Raw genomic sequence first — 23,425 nt, forward strand, 5'->3', positions numbered from 1 at the left:
AAAGTGATTCTTTCCATTACACTTTGTGCACATTTTTCCAAACGCTGGGCATTGTCTTAACTGGTGTTTGTAACCACAGCATTTACAATTAAAAATTTCATCCTCCGATTGCTTTTCATTTCTGTTCTGCCCACGTTTCTTCCCCTTATAGGACACAGCACCGACAGCAGCATTATCACTCATTACAATCGCATCATTATTGATTTCACTGAAAGTCTTCGCGTGCTTTTGAGCTAGCTCGCTGGCTTGGCATATTTTCACCGCATTTTCCAAATTGAGTTCGGTTTCTCTCAACAGACGTTCCCTGACTTTTTTATCATGAATACCAAATACAATCTGGTCATGAATCATGGATGCTTTGAGCTCAGGGAAATTACATGTCTGTGCTTTCAGTTTCAGATCAGTTATAAAGCTATCAAAAGTCTGATTTTGTTGCTGTGTCCGAGAATGGAAGATGTATCTTTCATACGTCTCGTTCTTTTTGGGAGAGCAATGTGCATCAAATTTTTTTAGCACATCTTCTAATTTTCCTCTGTGCTCCTCTGGATTAAATACAAATGTATTAAATACCTCTATCGCCTGTGGACCTGCAACCGTAAGCAGCAACGCTATCTTCCTTGCGTCTGGCTTTGTACCAAATCCGATGGCTGCAATGTAGAGTTCGAATTGTTGTTTAAAAGTCTGTGAATTGTAGTCGATTTTTTCCGTGAGTTTCAAACGCTCTGGTGGCTTCAAATTCTCCATGTCGCTTTTCACAATTTTTAGCAGATCTACCCCACTCCTGGTACCATCTTATGTTCATTAATCACTAGACATTCTTATTATGAACACAGCTAGCTTCTAGCTAGCTATTTATTCAGTACACGTTCTCTAGGTACAGTATCTGTAGAGATGCAGCATGTGTGCTCCTGTGTGCAGGCTGCCATCTTGACTGCTGCCTTATGTGTAGCCTAGTGCCTCATGGGTAATGTAGTCTTAATATACCTACAGCTGGGTAGTGTAGTCTTATACATACAGCTATATACAGCTCTACACAGCTCTACGGCTCCACCTAGTGTCCACTATAGAATGACATGTTATTGATCATTACAAGGGTGACAATGCCTGGGAATTAAACATACCAGGTTATTTAACGATCAGGAAGGACAGGCAGGAAGGAAAGGGAGGTGGGGTGGCTATGTTAATAAAGGAAGGAATCACTGTAATAGAGAGAAATGATATTGGGTCAAAAGATCAGGATAATGAAACAGTTTGGGTGGAGGTAAGGAATAATAAGGGGAAAAAAACACTAGTGGGCGTAGTCTATTGGCCTCCGAACGGTTGCAACTATGTTGGACGGAGTATCAATCAGGAAATAGTTGAGGCTTGTAATAAGGGAACATCTATAATTATGGGGGATTTTAACTATCATATTAATTGGACAAATCAAATTGGGCAGGGCTGCCTTGAGGATGAGTTCATTGAGTGTATTAGGGATGGGTTTCTTGAGCAGTATGTAACTGAACCGACCAGGGGGCAAGCAACCTTAGATCTGGTCCTGTGTAACGAGACAGGATTAATTAAAAATGTCCTAGTAAAGGATCCCCTTGGAATGAGTGACCATAACATGGTTGAATTCCATATTCAATCAGAGGGTGAGAAGGTTGGATCTCAAACAAGCGTGCTAAGCTTGAATAAAGGAGACTATGAAGGTATGAGAGTGGAATTGAGTAGAGTGGATTGGGAAAATAGATTAAAGGGTAAGACGATACATGATCAGTGGTGTACATTTAAGGAGTTATTTTACAACTTCCAAAAAATATATATTCCACTGAAAAGAAAAGGGTGTAAAAGAAAAGACAGCCAAGTAAAGAAATTAAGGATAGTATTCGACTAAAAACAAGGGCATATAAGGTAGCCAAATCTAGTGGGAGGATAGAGGATTGGGAAAACTTTAAAAGACAGCAAAAAATAACAAAAAGATTGATTAAGAAAGGGAAGATAGATTATGAAAGTAAATTAGCAAAAAATATAAAAACAGATAGTAAGAGTTTTTATAGTTATATAAAAAGAAAAAGGGTGGCTAAAGTAAATGTTGGTCCCTTAGAGGATGAGACCGGGAAATTAATGGTGGGAAATATGGAGATGGCAAAAACACTGAATGAATATTTTGTATCAGTCTTTACAGTAGAAGACACTAAGAATATCCCAACACTGGACAAACAGGGGGCTATAGGGGGGGAGGAGCTAAACACGATCAAAATCACTAAGGAAGTGGTACTTGGTAAAATAATGGGACTCAAGGCGGATAAATCACCTGGACCTGATGGCTTACATCCTAGGGTTTTGAGGGAAGTGGCGGTAGGGATTGTCATAGAGTCATAGAGTCATAGAGTAATACAGCACGGATAGAGGCCCTTCGGCCCATCGTGTCCGCGCCGGCCATCAAGCCCTGTCTAAACTAATCCCATATTCCAGCATTTGGCCCGTAGCCTTGTATGCTATGGCATTTCAAGTGCTCATCCAAATGCTTCTTAAATGTTGTGAGGGTTTCTGCCTCCACAACCCTTTCAGGCAGTGAGTTCCAGACTCCAACCACCCTCTGGGTGAAAAAGTTCTTTCTCAAATCCCCTCTAAACCTCCCGCCCTTTACCTTGAATCTATGCCCCCTAGTTATTGACCCCTCTACTAAGGGAAAAAGCTCCTCAGCATCCATCCTATCTATGCCCCTCATAATTTTGTACACCTCAATCATGTCCCCCCTCAGCCTCCTCTGCTCCAAGGAAAACAAACCCAATCTGCCCAGTCTCTCTTCATAGCTGAAGCGCTCCAGCCCTGGTAACATCCTGGTGAACCTCCTCTGCACCCTCTCTAACGCGATCACATCCTTCCTGTAGTGTGGCGACCAGAACTGCACACAGTATTCCAGCTGTGGCCTAACCAGTGTTTTATACAGCTCCATCATAACCTCCTTGCTCTTATATTCAATGCCTCGGCTAATGAAGGCAAGTATCCCATATGCCTTTTTTACCACCTTATCCACCTGTTCTGCCGCCTTCAGGGATCTGTGTACTTGCACACCCAGATCCCTCTGACCCTCCATCTTGCCTAGGGTCTTTCCATTCATTGTGTATTCCCTTGCCTTGTTAGTCCCCCCAAAGTGCATCACCTCGCACTTTTCCGGGTTAAATTCCATTTGCCACTGTTCCGCCCATCTGACCAACCCATCTATATTGTCCTGCAGACTGAGGCTACCCTCCTCGCTATTTACCACCCTACCAATTTTTGTATCATCCGCGAACTTACTGATCATACCTTTTACATTCATATCCAAGTCATTAATGTAGACCACAAACAGCAAGGGACCCAGCACCGATCCCTGTGGTACCCCACTGGCCACAGGCTTCCAGTCACAAAAACAACCTTCGACCATCACCCTCTGCCTTCTGCCACTAAGCCAGTTTTGTATCCAATGTGCCAAGGCACCCTGGATTCCATGGGCTCTTACCTTCTTGACCAGTCTCCTGTGCGGGACTTTATCGAAGGCCTTACTGAAATCCATGTAAACCACATCCACTGCGTTACCCTCATCCACACACCTAGTCACCCCCTCAAAAAATTCAATCAAATTAGTCAGACATGATCTTCTCTTGACAAAGCCATGTTGACTAGCCCTGATTAATCCTTGCCTCTCCAAGTGGAGACAAATTTTGTCCCTCAGAATTTTTTCCAATAATTTTCCTACCACTGATGTTAGGCTCACTGGCCTGTAGTTCCCCGGTTTTTCCCTACTACCCTTCTTGAATAATGGTACTATATTAGCGGTTCTCCAGTCCTCTGGCACATCCCCTGTGGCCAGAGAGGTCCTGAATATATGTGTTAGAGCCCCCGCAATCTCTTCCTTTGCCTCACACAGCAGCCTGGGATACATTTCATCCGGGCCTGGGGATTTATCCATTTTTAGGCCAGCTAAAACCGCCAATACCTCCTCCCTCTCGATGTTAATATGTTCGAGCATATCACAGTCCCCCCGCCCTATTTCTATGTCTACATCGTCCTTCTCCATAGTGAAAACAGATGCAAAAAATTCATTTAGAACCCCTCCTACATCTTCCGGCTCCACACACAGATTGCCACTTTTGTCCTTTGGTAATAATTTTCCAAAACTCCCTGGACTCAGCAAAGGTCCCGGCAGACTGGAAAACTGCTAATGTAACACCCTTATTTAAAAAGGGCAGTAGACAGAAGGCTGGAAACTATAGACCGGTTAGCCTAACATCTGTGGTAGGTAAAATTTTGGAGTCCATTATTAAGGAGACAGGAACAGGACATTTGGATAATCATCATTTAATAGGACAAAGTCAGCATGGTTTTATGAAGGGGAAGTCAAGTTTGACAAATTTGCTGGAGTTCTTTGAGGAAGTAACATATAGGGTGGATAAAGGGGAACCAGTGGACGTAGTGTATTTAGACTTCCAAAAGGCATTTGACAAGGTGCCACACAAAAGATTATTGCTTAAGATAAAAAATCACGGGATTGGGGGTAATATTCTGGCATGGATAGAGGATTGGCTATCTAACAGAAGGCAGAGAGTTGCGATAAATGGTTCATTCTCAGAATGGCAATCAGTAACTAGTGGTGTTCCGCAGGGGTCGGTGCTGGGTCCCCAACTCTTTACAATCTATGTTACCGATTTGGAGGAGGGGACCGAGTGTAACATATCAAAGTTTGCAGATGATACTAAGATGGGAGGGAAAGTAGTGAGTGAGGAGGACATAAAAAACCTGCAAGGGGACATAGACAGGCTAAGTAAGTGGGCAGAGATTTGGCAGATGGAATACAATACTGGAAAGTGTGAGGTTATGCACTTTGGCAGGAAAAATCGTAGAGCAAGCTATTATCTTAATGGCAAGAAACTGGAAAGTACTGAAGTACAAAGAGATCTGGGGGTCCTGGCGCACGAAACTCAAAAGGTTAGTATGCAGGTGCAGCAAGTGATTAAGAAGGCCAGTGGAATGTTGGCTTTCATTGCTAGGGGGATAGAATATAAAAATAGGGATGTATTGCTTCAGTTGTACAAGGTATTGGTGAGACCGCACCTGGAATACTGCATACAGTTTTGGTGTCCATACTTAAGAAAAGACATACTTGCTCTCGAGTCAGTACAAAGAAGGTTCACTCGGTTAATCCCGGGGATGAGGGGATGGACATATGAGGAGAGGTTGAGTAGATTGGGACTCTACTCATTGGAGTTCAGAAGAATGAGAGGCGATCTTATTGAAACATATAAGATTGTGAAGGGGTTGGATCGGGTGGATGCGGGGAGGATGTTCCCGATGATGGGTGAAACTAGAACTAGGGGGCATAGTCTTAGAATAAGGGGCTGCTCTTTCAAAACTGAGATGAGGAGGAACTACTTCACTCAGAGGGTGGTAGGTCCATGGAATATGCTGCCCCAAAAAGCTGTAGAAGCTACATCATTACATAAATTTAAAACAGAAATAGACAGTTTCCTAGAAGTAAAGGGAATTAAGGGTTACGGGGAGCGGGCAGGAATTTGGACATGAGTCTAGGTCCGGATCGGACATGGCCCTGTGGGTAGTGGAGCGGGCCCAGGGGCCGTGTAGCCTGATCCTGCTCCTATTTCGTGTGTCTAATTCTGTTAGATTCAGGAGATGGTTCTGTGATAGTAGATTGGTGGTTAGGATCAGATCAGCCATGATCTTATTGAATGGTGGAGCAGGCTCGAGGGGCCGATTGGCCTACTCCTGCTCCTATTTCTTATGTTCTTATGTTCTTATAACTTCCAGAAAGGTGAGCACTATCGATTGGTCCAATACTGCTAGCTTCTACACTGCTTTGTGATTCAGGTCAGCTCGTCATCCAAAGGTGCTTGGTATTTGGCACAGAAAGGGTCAAACAAAATGCCGTAAACAAATATCAATATACAGCTTGCAAAAGAAATTGTGAACAAATTGTTCGACCTGGTAATTATCTGATTGTTGTTTTTATGCAGCTGTATTATATTGCAAGCGTGGAACTTAGTGACGGAACCACAACAGGTTTTGATCCATCAGTGTTTTACTCTATTTTTTGAGTTTAAGTCTCCTGTTCACGATGGCCATTTCTGAGATCCTCTTGGAGATCACACCCAGACCTGAACCTCCCCTCTTCCTTTCTTTTAGAAAAATGAATATCAGAACGAAAGGACTCCTTGCTTGTGTAGTTGTGGTACTGGCTGCCCTCATCCTCTTCCTGGGCCTGTACTTTGGGCTGAAGTCCAAGGAAGTGCCAGCTTATTCCTTCGAGAAAGCTGCCGTTGCTGCAGATGCAGGGAGGTGTTCGGAGGTTGGCAGGTGAGTGTTGTTAGAGGGCCTTGGGTCACCAAGCCTGTCGGAAAAATAATACAAAACTGTTACAGAGAATTACAACACGGAAACAGGACAGTCAGCCCAACCAGTTCGTGCTGATGTTTATCCCACACATGAACTGTACGCAGTCCCAATCCTATATGCCTGCCCAAAGATCTTGGAATTGAGGCAGTGACTGCAGAGTACAGAGTACAGGATTATTGTTGCCTTCTGGATCTGTGGACAAATCAAAACTTACTCTAAATCTCACACTGCTTTAACTGCAGGGATATTCTGAGGCAGAATGCCTCAGCTGTAGATGGGGTTAAGATACAGATCCGCCATGATCTCATTGAATGGCGGAACAGGCTCGAGGGGCTGAATGGCCTCCTCCTGACTTATGTTGCTAAATCTCACACTGCTTTAATTGCAGGGATATTCTGAGGCAGAATGCCTCAGCTGTAGATGGAGTTAAGATCTCATTGAAACTTATAAAATTCTAACAGGACTAGACAGACTAGATGCAGGAAGGATGTTCCTGATGGCCGGGGAGTCCAGAACCAGGGGTCACAGTCTAAGGATAAGGGGTAAGCCATTTAGGATTGAGATGAGGAGGAATTTCTTCACCCAGAGAATGGTGAACCTGTGGAATTCTCTACCACAGAGGGCAGTAGAGGCCAATTCATTAAATATATTCAAGAAGGAGTTGGATATATTTCTTAAGGCTAAAGGGATCAAGGCATAGGGGGAGAAAGCAGGTACCGGGTACTGAGTTTGGATGATCAGCCATGATCGCATTGAATGGCGGAGCAGGCTTGAGGGGCCGAATGGCCTACTCCTGCTCCTATCTTCTATGTTTCTATGTATCTATGTAAGATACAGATCAGCCATGATCTAATTGAATGGTGGAACAGGCCAACTCCTGATTTATGTTGCTAAATCTCACACTGCTTTAATTGCAGGGATATTCTGAGGCAGAATGCCTCGGCTGTAGATGCTGCCATTGCCAGCTTGCTCTGTGATGGGCTCATGAATGCTCACAGCATGGGGATCGGGGGAGGCTTCTTCATGACCATTTACAATGCACAAACAGGTAGGCGTCTCATTGCTCCATCTGTATCCTCACTGTCATTCTGCCACCTTTCACGTGAGTGCTGGGACACCGATTAGTTCGAGATATCCCGTGCAGCCCACAGGAAGGGAACAACCCCATGGCTGTTGCAGTTTGTTAACTCGAGAGGTTCCATGCAGCTAACAAACGTCACTGATATTGTGCTGTGTGTTCCTTTGAGCAGGAAATCCCTCCACAGCAGCTGGTGAAGTTAACTCTCGCTCATCCCCATGTTTTTAAACAGTAGTGACACTACAGTTTGTGTGTGAGTTGAATGCATTAAAACCACAAACACAATGAATCTGGACAGAACTGTCCTTGTTCACCTCACCATTTGGTGATTTTATTTTACATTTAATGTCACCAGTGGAATTCCATCCCTAAAAATCACTGGTTCTGGAAAGTTCCTGGTAGTCTCACTGGAGCGGCCCATTAATTCAGTCTGTTTTAATTAGTTACAGTAAACTTTCTGGTATCCGGCACGGACAGGACCGAGCTGGTGCCGGACTATCAACAATGCCGGAGAATCGAGCGCTATAGTTAAAACATACGGAGCTTCTGAGCTCCGTATCGAGCAACAAACCCTGCTTCAAAACAATCAGCACAGCTTTCAAGCGTCTCTGTAGCTTAGCAACAGCTTCAGTTAGACGCTTGCACAGCCAGAAATGAGTAAAAAAAAGTAACTAAAAGTAAAAAAAGTTATCTGGACCGACTCCTGAATTTTGCCGGTTAACCGACATTTCCGATTATTTAGTGGCCGGTTAATCGAAAGTTTCCTGTACATTTAAATTATTATTCCATTAGATTTCCCTTTAGGGTGAGCCAGATTTCGTAATAAATGACTCACTGGTATCAGGAATTCATACTTACATTCTGAAGCCATTAGCTTTGAACAAGCTGGGGCTTGGGGGACACGGTGATGCAGTGGGCTAGACACTGACCTTTCACCTCTGGGCTTGGGTTCAGATCACATTCCCAGTGATGAGATGAAGGTCTCCTTTTTGTCTGTGGGCTGTAAGGATCCAACGTGAAATTAGTTCCTGCAGAATCAATTCTGTATTGTCCTGCTCATCCTCCCTAGTCAGCATGGGTCCAGAGCACACAACTGCCTCTAACCTGGCGGTAGGGGCTAGCAATTGCCATGTGTTTAGAAAGAAACAAAGAAAGAGAGACTTGCATTTATATAGTGCCTTTCACGTCCTCAGGACACCCCAGAGTGCTTTACAGCTAATGAAATACTTTTGAAGTGTAGTCACTGCTGTAATGTGGGAAACACGGCAGACAATTTGTGCTTCACAAGCTCCCACACACAGCAATGAGACAATGACCAGATAATCTGTTTTAGTGATGTTGGTTGAGGGATGAATATTGGCCAGGACACCGGGGATAACTCCCCCTGCTCTTTGAATGGTACCATGGGATCTTTTACATCCACCTGAGAGGGTAGATGGCGCCTCAGTTTAACGTCTCATCCAAAAGACGGCACCTCCGACAGTGCAGCACTCCCTCAGTACTGCCCCTCTGACAGTGCAGCACTCCCTCAGTACTGCCCCTCCGACAGTGCAGCGCTCCCTCAGTACTGCTCCACCGACAGTGCAGCACTCCCTCAGTACTGCCCCACCGACAGTGCGGCGCTCCCTCAGTACTGCCCCACCGACAGTGCAGCACTCCCTCAGTACTGCCCCACCGACAGTGCGGCGCTCCCTCAGTACTGCCCCACCGACAGTGCGGCACTCCCTCAGTACTGCCCCTCCAACAGTGCAGCGCTCCCTCAGTGCTGCCCCTCCGACAGTGCAGCACTCCCTCAGTACTGCCCCCCGACAGTGCAGCGCTCCCTCAGTACTGCTCCACCGACAGTGCAGTGCTCCCTCAGTACTGCCCCACCGACAGTGCGGCGCTCCCTCACTACTGCCCCACCGACAGTGCAGCACTCCCTCAGTACTGCCCCTCCAACAGTGCAGCGCTCCCTCAGTACTGCCCCTCCGACAGTGCAGCACTCCCTCAGGACTGCCCCTCCGGCAGTGCAGCGCTCCCTCAGTACTGCCCCTCCGACAGTGCAGCGGAGGCTCCCTCAGTACTGCCCCACCGACAGTGCAGCGCTCCCTCAGTACTGCCCCACCGACAGTGCAGCGTTCCCTCAGTACTGCCCCACCGACAGTGCAGCGTTCCCTCAGTACTGCCCCTCCGACAGTGTGGCACTCCCTCAGTACTGCTCCTCCAACAGTGCAGCACTCCCTCAGTACTGCTCCTCCGACAGTGCAGCACTCCCTCAGTACTGCTCCTCCAACAGTGCAGCGCTCCCTCAGTATTGCCCCTCCGACAGTGCAGCGCTCCCTCAGTACTGCCGCACCGACAGTGCAGCACTCCCTCAGTACTGGCCCTCCGACAGTGCAGCGCTCCCTCAGTACTGCTCCTCTGACAGTGCAGCACTCCCTCAGTACTGCCCCTCCGACATTGCAGCACTCCCTCAGTACTGGCCCTCCGACAGTGCAGCGCTCCCTCAGTACTGCTCCTCCGACAGTGCAGCGCTCCCTCAGCAGTGCTCCTCCGACAGTGCAGCACTCCCTCAGCAGTGCTCCTCCGACAGTGCAACACTCCCTCAGTACTGCCCCTCCGACAGTGCAGCGCTCCCTGAGTGCTGCCCCACCGACAGTGCAGCGCTCCCTCAGTACTGCCCCACCGACAGTGCAGTGCTCCCTCAGTACTGCCCCTCCGACAGTGCAGTGCTCCCTCAGCACTGCCCCACCGACAGTGCAGCGCTCCCTCAGTACTGCCCCACCGACAGTGCAGTGCTCCCTCAGGACTGCTCCTCCGACAGTGCAGCACTCCCTCAGTACTGCCCCACCGACAGTGCAGCGCTCTCTCAGTACTGCCACTCCGACAGTGCAGCGCTCCCTCAGTACTGCCCCTCCGACAGTGCAGCACTCCCTCAGTACTGCCCCACCGACAGTGCAGCACTCCCTCAGTACTGCCCCTCCGACAGTGCAGCGCTCCCTCAGTACTGCTCCTCCGACAGTGCAGCACTCCCTCAGTACTGCCCCTCCGACAGTGCAGCACTCCCTCAGCAATGCACTGGAGTGTCAGCCAAGATTTTGTGCTCAAGTCGCTGGAGAGAAATTTGAAGTTTGAACCCATAACCTGCTGACTCAGAGACAAGCGTGCTACTCACTGACCCACAGCTCAATTTAATTAAGGATTTTGTTAAAATAGTGAACAGTGGAGCTTCACCCAAATACTGGACCCAGTTTTTAAAAATAACAGAGCAACTTCTACCCTTAATGGGTGTCTTAATCAGAGATATCGCAGGATGTGGGAAATAGAAACCGGTCAGATTTGGTGCCAGTAGGGGGCATTCTTCTGGTGTCGGGGTTGAGTTATATTGTTGGGGTTCAGTAGAAAGACTTAATTCTGCATCTAACCTTGTCGCACCAAGTCCCGTTCACCCATCACCCCTGTGCTCGCTGACCTACATTGGCTCCCGGGTCCGGCAACGCCTCGATTTTAAAATTCTCACCCTTGTTTTCAAATCCCGCCATGGCCTCGCCCCTCCCTATCTCTGTAACCTCCTGTAGACAATCGGGTGCTCCTCCCTGACACCATTTACTTGGCCGAGGACAGCACAGGTGACTGGGCCCGCTGTGATAGCATGTACTGTGCCAACTCAGAATAGTCAGTCCTAGCTAGTTAGAGTCTGCACATGGGGCATTCCTCAGCCTTTCAGAAGCATTTTCAGCCTCAATGGACCAGATATTTGTCTGGGCTTCCCTTTCCTGGTTAAGTCTGTTAACCATCTGGCTATCTTGTTGCGATTGGGAGTGGATGTGCGATAGTAGCTACTCGAGTTGAGGAATAGCTGCACTTGCTGGGGCAGACCCAAAGCACGATACAGCCTAACTTTCCCTGGTCGAGCCTCTGCTTCTCCCCCTGCCCCCCAATCCAAATGGTGAGCTACGTACAAAACCTCAGTCGTACCGATGTTACATTCTTTGGCCTTAATTGTCAATCCTGTTCTGCTTTGGAGTTCGGTATGTCGGTGATACAGTGAGGTGTTCGTCCCATGTCTGACTATTAATGGCTATATCATCAATATATTTTAGGATATAATCCCCAGCCAATCGGGATGGAATCCATTGGCTGTTACAATGTGGTGGCTTCATTTTTCATTCTAAAAGGTGTGACTATAAATTTGTATAACCCTGATGTAACAAACACAGTGAAACAGAGCCTTTGTGTTAAGTGCCATTAACCTTCATCAGGTTTAGTTATCAGATACTCGGGACTCCCTAGTTTCTCCAGGACGCCCTCCATCTGAAGCATCAGATAGGTGTCAGATTCTGTTAAGTCATTTAGTTTATGATCTCCACAAAACGGTGTGGTCTTGTCCTTGGGTAGTAACACCACCAGTGATGCACACGGGCTCCCAGTTACACCATCCCCCTGTACCCCACAAGCTGTGTGTTCCCTCACACTATGTGGCACAGGGTATGTGTGCTTCTACACTGGCTTGGAAATGTCTGTCACGTGTACAAACTGCTTTGCATAGCCTGGTTTGCCCAAGGACAATGAGTAAAACCCAGCAACAATTTCCTGACTTGCTGTCCCTCTCTGGGAGATAACTGAGCTGACAGTGATCCTGCCTAGAGGGGAACTTGTTTGACTTTCCATGAAATCTGCAATCTCACCTTCCTCTCCTTCTTCTGGATTGGCAATAATATACAGAGCCATCCCCTCACAACAGAGGTAGGCGTTTAACATGTTCATGTGGTAGACCCGACACTTGCATGGCTTATTGAGGATTTCAAGTACATCGTCTACTGTGTACGAACCTGCTCATAAGGCTGTAAATTCTTACTGGCAGCAGCATCAACGTGCTCTGGCCTACTTAGTACTCCCAGAGCTGAGCATTGCACTCACACCAGCTTCTCCGGCAGTCTTGCTCATGTCTTCAATTCGTGTGCGTAAGGTTAGGTCATTCCTTAAATTAAGTACAGAAGCCTCAAAATTACACGGCACTTCTGGCGTTGCTGGGCTTAAACATGGGGCATTTGTTTGACTGGCCAACAAAATGGGACAGAAGCCCTTTCTGCCAGTCTCCTGCCCCAAAACTGATTTCCCTATCCCGAGTTTCCAAACATGGTTTGGCTCTTCGTGCGATCTGCTCACCGGGTCCCCGTGCACCTAATTAGAATATATGGCAATGAGGGCCAGTGGTGCTGCAGCCCTGAATTTCCTCGTTCTACACTCGCAATGCACTAGGGGTAAGAGTGAGAAATATAGGGCATAGTTGTATAAGGATCAGCTGAGACTGGAGGAAGTGAGGAATTTGAGTCTGAAGATTACTGAAAATTTGAGTAGTGATTGTTTATTACCTCTGACTGCTTGTGGGGGGTTTTAGTCCACCAGGACCCTGTTTGCCCACGCACCACAGTACGGAGGCTACACTCCACCAGTTATTACCAAAGCCCTCTCAGAAGATACAGGGAGCACAGGTCATGCGAGGACCTTAGTGAGGAGATGCACGTTAGAATAGTGCGCTTCCCCAAAGAGGCCCTGCCACCTGCTGCCCGAGGACCTGAAGCCATGGTTTGCCTCACTGCTCTCTCTCTGACCACCATACTCTCTCTTTATGGCACTGGCTCTTTCAGGGAGTCAATGGTGATCACAATAATATCAGCCAATGTGCAGTATGGTCACACGTTCATCAGGTGACTGACGCACTTCACAGGAGAGCTGGGGAATTCATTGACTTTGCCATCACAGTAGGGCAGCATGATGGGGCCATCCAGTTTTAGTGTTTCTGGCTTTCCTAAATACCAATAAATGGCACTCATATTGCTTCGAGAGCCCCTACAGTCATCCCCCTGCAATTTCCTCAACCAGAAGAACTTCCATTCCCTGAATGTACAGATTGTGTGTGACATCCTGCAAGTCAGCACAAGATATACTGGAAATTGTTACACTGCATTATTTTTTTTGACATTCGGCCTTCCCGGACCTCTTCAAATAAAACAAAAAGCATGTCAGTGGATGGTTTGTGGGATACCCCCCGCTCCCATGGATTACGATCCCACTAGGATGTGCACAGGAGCGCTACAGCAAGCACACACTTCTCCCAGAGTGGTCACCAAGAAGACCATTGGGGTTGTAAAGGGGTGCGTTCGCTGCCTTGACTGTTCAGGAAGGGCGCAGTATGTGCCAGCTCGTGTGTCCTACATAGTTGTAGCCTGTTCTCCGTATAACTTCACCATCCAAAAATGCCTGGATGTAGACATTCTGGGGAGGCAGCCCTGGCAGATTTGAAGGCAGCAGTAGATGGAAGAGAGCATCATAACTATCAGTATCAGTCAGAGGATTCCTCAGTGCCTATTGAAAGGGGCATCAGGACGGAACTGGTCAGTTTTGCTTGGTTTAACCTAGTCTCCTCATCATCTTTCTATTCTTCCTCACTCTGACTCCCATTGCTTTGGTGGGTCCGCAGAGAAGGAGGGTACAAGCTAAGAGTGGGCAAACAACGTCCTCTTGGGACTAAGGTGACAGAGGAGGGGGTGGAAACGTGTGGCCTGTGCGGTGCTCCACAGGGATGCTGCGGCAACTGTGTAGGTGTGCTGTCACTAGCCTGGCAACAGCATTATGCCCCCAACCACGCCATTCCATTGGCTAGAGAACAATACCTTTCCATCAGCCCCATTGTCTGCTCCGAAAATGTAGTGGACAGATACAAAAAAAATCAAAAAGGCTAATGGAATGTTAACCTTTATAACTAGAAGTTGGTAATCAGGGGGAAAACTCCACTGGCTGCAGTCATACCTCGCACAGAGGAAGATGGTTGTGGTGGTTGGAGGCCAAATATCACAGCCCCAGGACATCGCTGCAGGAGTTCCTCAGGGCAGTGTCCTAGGCCCAACCATCTTCAGCTGCTTCATCAATGACCTTCCCTCCAACATAAGGTCAGAAGTGGAGATGTTCACTGATGACTGCACAGTGTTCAGTTCCATTCACAACTCCTCAGATAATGAAGCAGTCCGTGCCCACATGCAGGAAGACCTGGACAACGTTCAGGCTTGGGCTGATAAGTGGCAGGTAACATTTACACCGCACAAGTGCCAGGCAATGACCATCTCCACAAATAGAGAGTCTTACCACCTCCCCTTGACATTCAACGACATTACCATTGTCGAATACCCCACCATCAACATCCTGGGGGTCATCACAATTAACCAGAAACTTAACTGGACCAGCCACATAAATACTGTGGCTACAAGAGCAGGTCAAAGGCTGGGTATTCTGCAGCGAGTGTCTCACCTCCTGACTCCCCAAAGCCTTTCCACCATCTACAAGGCACAAGTCAGGAGTGTGAAGGAATATCCTCCACTTGCCTGGATGAGTGCAGCTCCAACAACACTCAAGAAGCTTGACACCATCGAGGACAAAGCAGCCCGCTTGATTGGCACCCCATCCACCACCTTAAACATTCACTCCCTCCACCACCGGCGTACCGTGGCTGCAGTGTGTACCATCTACAAGATGCACTGCAGCTTCTTTGCCAACACCTGCCAAACCCGCGACCTCTACCACCTAGAAGGACAAGGGCAGGGGTATGGGAACACCATCACCTCTAAGTTCCCCTCTAAGTCACACGCCATCCTGACTTGGAAATATATTGCCATTCCTTCATCGTCGCTGGGTCAAAATCCTGGGACTCCCTCCCTAGCAGGAGGGAGTACCTTCACCACACGAACTGCAGTGGTTCAAGAAGGCGGCTCACTACCACCTTCCCGAAGACAATTAGGGATGGGCAATAAATGCTGGCCTTGCCAGCGATGCCCACATCCTATTAACGAATAAAAAAAAGGCTAGAATATAAAGGGGAGGACTTTTATGCTACAGCTATACAAAGCCACATCGGGAGTACAGTGTACAGTTCTGGGTGCCGCACCATAAAAAGGAAATACTGGCCTTGGAAGGAGTGCAGGGCAGATTCACCAGAATGTTACCAGGGCTCCAAGGGTTAGATTATGAGAGATTACACAAAGTAGGCTTGTATTCCCTGGAATACAGAATGTTAAGGAGTGATTCGATTGAGGTTTTTTGATTGTGAAAGGAACTGATAGGGTAGATAGAGAGAAACTTTTTCCGCTGGTGAGGGAGCCTAGGACAACATGGGGGAGAAATTCAGTATCACCCCGTGTGGGGCGCAATTATCGGTCGGGCGCAAAGTTTAGCGCCTGGCACTAATTATCGCCTCCGACTGCAAACTTGGCTTCTATCGCCCCTGGAGGTGATTAGAGTGCTAAATCAGGCACTACACACCACTCTTAAGGCGCTAACGCCAAGGAGCAAGGTGCTACCTCAGAGCGTTGTGTAAGGGGGGGCTTCTTTTAACTGGTTTAAGGTAATTTACCTGGTCTTGCAGCCTTTGCCTGCATTCTGACCAATTCCAAATAAACCAATTTTAAAACAGCGGTTTCGAATCGCTACCCCACCTTCCAGTTCTGACTGCAGGACTTATAATTAATGATATTAAAACTGACACGTGGTTTGGATGAGAGAAAAATCAAGTTTTATTAATTACAAGAAACTATAATCAAATATCAAACTATACCACACGAACACAGTAATTACAGTAAAATTGCTTAAATGGGCGAATGCAGACGGTAAAAACGAGGGATTATATGGCTACAATGTTAATTAAACAATCTTAGCAATACCCCCTTAATTACCATCCCCCAACTCCTTACTAGGTTGCTTTGCTGAGGAGTCAGAAACTCTGCTCACATGTGGCCCAGCGAAGTGAGAGAGAGAGAGAGAGAGAGGCTCACCTGTGGTCCCAGGAAGTAAAGAGAGCGATAGCTTCTCAGGAGCTATCTCATAAACCTGGTGAGGCCCCCCCCCTGCTGTTTGCCTGTCTGGAAGATTCGCGCCCAAAAAGTTCCAATTCACAAGAGAACCACATCTGGAGCTCACCTGGGCTAAAACAAAAGGGAAATTCAACTGCTCTATTGTCCAGAATGATGAGTGATTTAAACCTCATTCATTCTTAAACTGTTGCCTTTCAAAAGTCCATTTCAGGGTTTCAGCCTCTCATTGTCTGTGAATGCTTTGAATGGCTATGTAAGCAGAAGCAGTTTCAAATTGACTGTCCTGCGGTTTTCTCAAGTGGGCTAATCTCTTTAGTAAATAAACAACTTCAAGTGCTTCTGAAGGGAACCTCCCTTTGATTGGCAGGTCTGATTCACAGCCACTGCTAGATCTTCCCACTTTATACACACAGGCAACTCGAGCTGCTTGTCCTTTTGCCATGCTTTCTGTGGCCATTTTAAAACCTTTTGTGATATCCCAAACTCCAGGGAACGACTTTATTAAGATGTACTGTCTCAAGGTGTGTGAATATTTTCCACCAATTCCTCAATTCCATTGTTGTCCACACCATTTTCAGGCCCCTCTGCAATTTGCACAGTTCGAAACTCAAAGGGTACCATTTTAATCTTAAAGTCCTGGTGTTGAGACAATTCAGGTCACGCAATTCTTCGGCCACGATGTGGAACACTATTTTCAATCTTCAGGGAAATAGGGGAAATTTTGCAACCCCTACAGCTGGCGAAGCTCATGTGATGTCAGTCAGCAATGGAACACAGACACAATGACGTCAGCCAGTTCTTAAAGGGGAGTGTCGATCTTGCTCTCCATCCACACCCTGCTCATTGCAGCCTTGAATCTCGGCCTGGAGAGACCTGTACATCAATTCTGCTGGAAAGAACAATGGAGAGATCCCAGGGAAAGAGCTCAGAGTGCAGCCCCCATAGTCTCTTCTAAATCGATGCAAGGAAGGTCAAATCAAAATGAACCTGCAAAGTGCTGCTCAGTACCCAAAACTCCTTCACACAGCATTGAATCTCTCCAGAAGTCTCTCTCTCTCTCTCAGAATGCGTGGTGCAAAAATGTCGGCAATAAAAAAAGGCAGGAAGCGGCCGCCTTTAAATAGCGCTCCCCCAGTCCCTTCCCGACTGCAAAATGCCCCCCTCAACCTATCGTTGCTAGCGGCAGGTGGTAAGGCAGGGGATGCCACTCAATATCCGGTCCGGGGCGCTACCGGGGTGTTGCACGCTTGACTGATGTCACGATCTGCAGGCGCCGGAGATCGTGGCGGTCGTGTTTAGTGCCGCCGCAAAATGTCTGGTCAATTTTGCGAGTGGCGCAAACACCACCGCGCCCGGGCGCTAGTTGCTTTGTGCCCCATTAGCGCCCTCAGGGCGCTAATGGGAGGTGCGAAGCAACCGAATTTCCCCCCACCATAAGTTTAAAATCAGAGCCAGGCCATTCAGGAGAGAAGTTAGGAAACACTTCTTCACACAACAGGTGGTAGAAGTGTGGAACTCTCTCCTGCAAAAAGCAATAGATGCTAGCTCAATTAATAATTTTAAATCTGATATTGATATATTTTTGCTAGCCAAGGGTATTAAAGGATATGGACCCAAGGCGGGTGTATGGAGTTAGGATACAGATCAGCCATGATATCATTGAACGGCAGAACAGGCTCCAGGGGCTGAATAGCCTACTCCTGTTCCTATGTTCCTCAAAGGAAAGTGAGCTCCTTAATGATAGGATCTCCCACCGGTGCCACATCTCTTGTGGGAATCGTGCTCACATTTGTCCTACAACAAGACTGAGGGAATTGGATAAAGTCCAACATTTGTAGACTGTTTCTCAGATGGGATCGAAAGCTGATGTAAGAAAGGTGGCGCTATCAGCTTGTTAAAGAGGAGGAATGGGTTTTAATTTTGTGCATGTGAGTAATTACTGTTTAGAGGAGATGGCCACACATATTATAAGATCCATTGTTAGTGCCTCCCTTAACCAGAGTGCACTGTGAAGGGTCAGTTATGCAACTCTTAATTTTAGAGGATGAAGTTTGCAGGTGTCCTGGGTGCCCAAGGAAGAAAAGGGTGCCCAGTGTGTTACCTTGCCTGCCCTGGTCAGGTCTTTGAACATCTTGTGGCACTGGTCTGTTGTTCACTGGGTGAGGGTTGGCATTCAGTGCCAGTGCCACCTCCCTCCACATGGCTCAAGAGCGATTTCCTGCACATTTGTCCTGGGGAGACCCAGCAGTCTGTCTCTCCTTTGTTTAACCTCACCCAGGAGCACCTGAAGGTGGCTTTCACGGGAACTCTGAGCACTCTTCTGTTTCACCTTGCCACATGCTTGTCCTTCTTCCACTGCTGGTGCCACATCCTCCAGTAACAAGCATTTGTTAAAAATGGGGACAATTGCAGACATGGGGACAATTGCAGTGAACTGAGTGATCCAAGCATTTTGTTACTTACCTGCCACGCCTCCAGCCAGAATTGTTTTTATAAAGGCTACACTCTAATTTCCAAGCCCCTCGGCATATTGCACCCATTTTACATGGGATTTGTGACAACAAATATGCAAATGAGTTGACCCCGATATTCCAAAGGATTCAGCTGTGCAGAGCATTGGTGGGTGCAAGTCACGAAACATTGGTGCAAATCTGTGGAACTTACCGTGTTTAATTTTGGGGCCATAGTTTACTGTGTTTCTGACCTCATCGGTGCTTTTACTTAACCAGTTCCTCTCTGAGCGGTGACAGACCATGCACTCAACATCATTACAGGAAATAACATGGTGAGAGTTTTGTAAATTGTTGGTACCTCCCTGTATCCCAGTTGTAACTATGACAATGCTTTATCCCTTGGGTTTACAAAGGGAAACCCAGCTGTGTCATGCCCAGTAATGCCTCTCTCCCGGACGAGCTTAACACTTTTTACAGCCGGTTTGAGGCCAACAACTGGCCTGTTACAAGGGCGCCCGCGGCTCAGGACGACTGGGTCGTCTCAATCTCCGTGGTTGACGTGAGCAAGACTTTTAAGAGAGTGAACACCCACAAAGCACCCGGTCCAGATGGAATCCCTGGGCGTGTCCTTAGAGCATGCGCTGACCAGCTGGCAGCCGTGTTTACGGATATATTCAACCGTTCACTGTACCAGTCTGTAGTCCCCACCTGCTTCAAGATGACATCGGTTATTCCAGTCCCCAAAAAAACAAAAGTAACCTGTTTAAATGACTACCGCCCCATAGCACTCACTTCTGTCATCATGAAGTGCTTTGAGACGCTGGTCAAAACCCACATCAACTCCTTACTACGTGACACACTGGACCCACTCCAATTTGCTTACCGCCCAAAAAGATCTAGGGATGATGCCATCGCCACTGTACTGCATACTGCCTTATCACACCTGGATAAGAGGAACACCTATGTGAGAATGTTGTTCATTGATTATAGTTCAGCATTCAACACCATTATCCCCTCCAAGCTTGTCAACAAGCTCAGTGAGCTAGGACTTAGCACCTCCCTATGCAACTGGATCCTGGACTTCCTGACGGGCAGACCCCAGGTGGTGAAAATAGGCAGTAACACCTCCTCCACACTGATCCTGAACACGGGAGCTCCCCAGGGTTGTGTGCTCAGCCCCCTTCTGTACTCCCTGTTTACTCACGATTGCGTGGCCACGCACAACTCCAACTCCATCATCAAGTTTGCTGATGACACTACCGTTGTAGGCCTGATCACAGATGGCGACGAGACAGGCTACAGGGAGGAGGTAAGAGCCCTAGCAGAATGGTGCAAGTACAACAACCTCTCCCTCAACATCAGCAAAACAAAGGAGATGATCGTGGACTACAGGAAGCGACAGGGGGAGGGATACACCCCAATCTACATCGAAGGGGCTGAGGTGGAGAGGGTCAGCAGCTTCAAATTCCTGGGTGTATTCATTACGGAGGACTTAACGTGGTCCCATCACATCGACGTCGTAACCAAGAAGGCATGCCAACGCCTGTTCTTCCTCAGGAGACTGAAGAAATTTGGAATGGCCCCCCAGATTCTCACCAACTTCTACCGGTGCACCATCGAGAGTATCCTGTCCAGCTGCATCACTACCTGGTATGGCAACTTTACCGCCAGACCGCAAGGCTCTACAGATGGTGGTGAAAGCTGCACAACACACTATAGGAATTAAACTACCTGCTGTCCAGGATATCTACCCCGAGAGGTGCCGGGGGAAGGCCCTGAGAATCATCAAAGACGTGAGCCACCCCAGCCACAACCTCTTCGCCCTGCTCTCGTCCGGTAAGAGATACCGAAGCATACGGTCTCGTGCCAACAGGTTTCGAAACAGCTTCTACCTCCAGGCCATAAGACTCATGAACGATTAATTTCTTATTATTTATTACTGTTGTTTTATTTATTATTACTGTATTTCTATTAGTATTTTATTATTGTTATGCCATATTTATTCCAATGTTGGGAGGACTCGTAAAAATCAACATTTCATTGTGCAGTACACACGTCTGCTGCATATATGACAAATAAAATTGAATTGAATTGAATTGAATTGGGGGGTCTGCACAAAATATGAGTAGCGCATACGAGTCAGTGTGCCATTAAACCTTTCCAGCAGTCCATTCAACTGATGGTACGAGGCGCTTTAACTTGACACTGTTGCTGTAATTGAGTGACTAACTGAGATATAAAATTAGCCACCTGATTGGTCAAAATCTCGTCTCGGTACTCAACTTCAATTTTTTCAATGGCCCGTATTTTCCGATCGTAGGTCTCCCACGGGCGGAGGACTGCGATCTGGAAAAATCTGCGCCCTTACCTGAGGGCTTCCAGGAGGCGCACAATTCCGATGCTGGGCCTCACCAAACTCCAAATGCGCAGGGCCCACGTATCCCACAGGCGCAGGTAGTTCGCAGCATCCCTGGGATCACGTGGGCCATGGGGAGCCAATCATAGGAGGGAATCTCCCTTCATACATTTGACAGGAAGACCTGACATGAATGGAGATCACCCCAAACATAGTAAAATTTAAATAATTTTTTTTTAAATCACATTTTTAAAATGACTTGAAATTACAATAAATTAAGTATTTTAAACAAAAATTTAATTTTTTGAAAAAAATAATTAAAGTATTTTATGGGGCTAAAAATAAATTTCCTTTTTTTAAAGCATTTTTAAATGATAAATCAGTGAGAACATTTTAAAAAACTTTTTTCTACTCTTATCCTGGTAAAAGCAGGCCTTATGTCTGCTTTTACCAGGCGTAGGTATTGTAAGGGTTTTCTGCGGGCGGCGGGTCTCCAAAAAGCAGAACTCTTCACCCGCAGAGGCCCTTCTCCAGGGCAGATTTCTGATCTGTCAAGAGATCGGAAATGCCGGTTTCCAGCGCATGCGCTGTGCATGCCTGAAACCGGCATTTCCGATATCCCTATGGGTGGGTACACAGCGCATACCCATCCGCAGGGATCGGAATATCCGACCTTTGTGTTTTTGGAATGTGGGCAACATGGGTAAAACTGCACTTCTTGCCCATCCCTAAGTGCTCTGAGCAGTGCCAGTGGTGATGGTGCTGCTATAATGGTTTTAGGTGGGGGATTCCAGGATATTGACCCAATGATGATGAAGAAACAACAATATATTTCAAACTCAGAGTCGAAAAGAAAGAACTTGCATTGATATAGCACCTTGATTGACCTCAGGATGTCTCAAAGCACTTTACAATGAAGTATTTTTTGAAGTGGTGTCGGGCGACTGTCTGTGTGGAGTTTGCACATTCTCCCCGTGTTTGCGTGGGTTTCCTCCGGGTGCTCCGGTTTCCTCCCACAGCCCAAAGGTGTGCGGGTTAGGTTGATTGGCCATGATAAATTGACCCTTAGTGTTAGGGGGATTAAATACGTGGGGTTACGGGGATCGGGTGGGATATGTGTTGGTGTAGGGGTTACGGGGATCGGGTGGGATATGTGTCGTTGCAGGCTCGATGGGCTGAAATGGCCTCTATCTGCACTGTGGGGTTTCTGTGATTCTGTGAAACGCAGCAACGAATTCGCGCACAGCATGGCCCCACAAACAGCAATGAGATAGTTACCAGATAATCTGTTTTAATGCTGTTGGCTGAGGGATAAACATTGGCCAGGACACCGGGGTGAAATCCCCTGCTCTTCTTCGAAATAGTGCCGAGGGATCTTTTACGTACACCTGGGGGTGGGAGTCTGGGGTGGGAGAGGCTTAAAATGTCCTGCTCCTCCTGGCCCCACAGACGACAGTAAACACCTTACCTGTTTGGGCCTATTCATCTTCCCAGCAGGCCCCGACTCTCTCTAGCCTGGCGGGAAAGCCACAGCAGCTTTCCTGCTTAGGCCTAAGTCCATCGGACTGCGATCTGTGTATTCGTAGAAGGGCCCTGCTGGCTTGGCCTTCCAGAAGCCTGCATAAAGTAAATCATGGATGGCGGGATCTGTGTGGCTCGAGGGCGGGTAAGTAACCGTGGTGATTGTTGCCTGGTTTCTGTGGGGCGGCTAGGGTTAAAAGCACCGTCAGGTGTTTTCAGGTGGGTTGAGAGGTGAGATTCTGTCTTCTCCTGTCGCACTCTAACTCGTTTGCTGTGAATCCTTAACACAGAATTCTTGTAATGTAATGTGAGCCACCTTGTTTGGAACAATACTTTTTTTTCTTCTTTTTCAGGAAAAGTAGAAATAATTAATTCCAGAGAAGTGGCCCCAGGCAATGCGTCGAGAGACATGTTTGTTAATAAGACAGATGAGGTGTCTCGTAAAGGTAAGCACTAGGACTACAATCAGTACATTCTTCTTGACCCTGACCCCCCTCTCAGTGAAGTTTGAACTCAAAAGCAGAAGGCTTCTGACTGAAAAGCTACAGGATTCCAAAAACTGAGCATATCGAGGTTGCTTTTTCCTACTTTTTATTTCCAGTTTCTCCCCCTCCCCCTTTCTCCTTAAGGCTTTGATTACTTCCTGGGGTTCAGTCCCACATGTGCCTTCTGATAACTTGCCAAAAAGGGGCATTATTTGTGTGTTAGCCTCAACAACACATATCAGCAGGCTATGTAACGATGTGGATCAGCACAGTAATGATTGCTGGATGACCATCATCAGCGGGAACCTTGG

At 47.3% G+C, this 23,425-nt stretch overlaps 2 protein-coding genes across 2 annotated transcripts in view; both read left to right on the forward strand.

Annotated features, from left to right (window-relative positions):
- The window catches only part of mcf2la (mcf.2 cell line derived transforming sequence-like a), a 581,983-nt gene that overhangs the window by 163,796 nt on the left and 394,762 nt on the right, over positions 1–23,425 (forward strand). The gene's annotated exons all lie outside the window — the stretch shown is intronic.
- LOC147107264 (glutathione hydrolase 1 proenzyme-like) overlaps positions 1–23,425 on the forward strand; it is a 176,947-nt gene that overhangs the window by 73,050 nt on the left and 80,472 nt on the right. Inside the window, exons 2-4 of the mRNA XM_086006127.1 lie at positions 6,166–6,336; positions 7,293–7,423; positions 22,983–23,075. Of these exons, the coding sequence (XP_085862253.1) occupies positions 6,170–6,336; positions 7,293–7,423; positions 22,983–23,075 (391 nt within the window). The 5' untranslated portion in view covers positions 6,166–6,169. The remainder of the gene's footprint in view (positions 1–6,165; positions 6,337–7,292; positions 7,424–22,982; positions 23,076–23,425) is intronic.

The sequence above is a fragment of the Somniosus microcephalus genome, chromosome 14, assembly GCF_052327205.1.
Source record: "Somniosus microcephalus isolate GS21.2 chromosome 14, FLI_Smic_1.0, whole genome shotgun sequence".
NCBI lineage: Eukaryota > Metazoa > Chordata > Chondrichthyes > Squaliformes > Somniosidae > Somniosus > Somniosus microcephalus.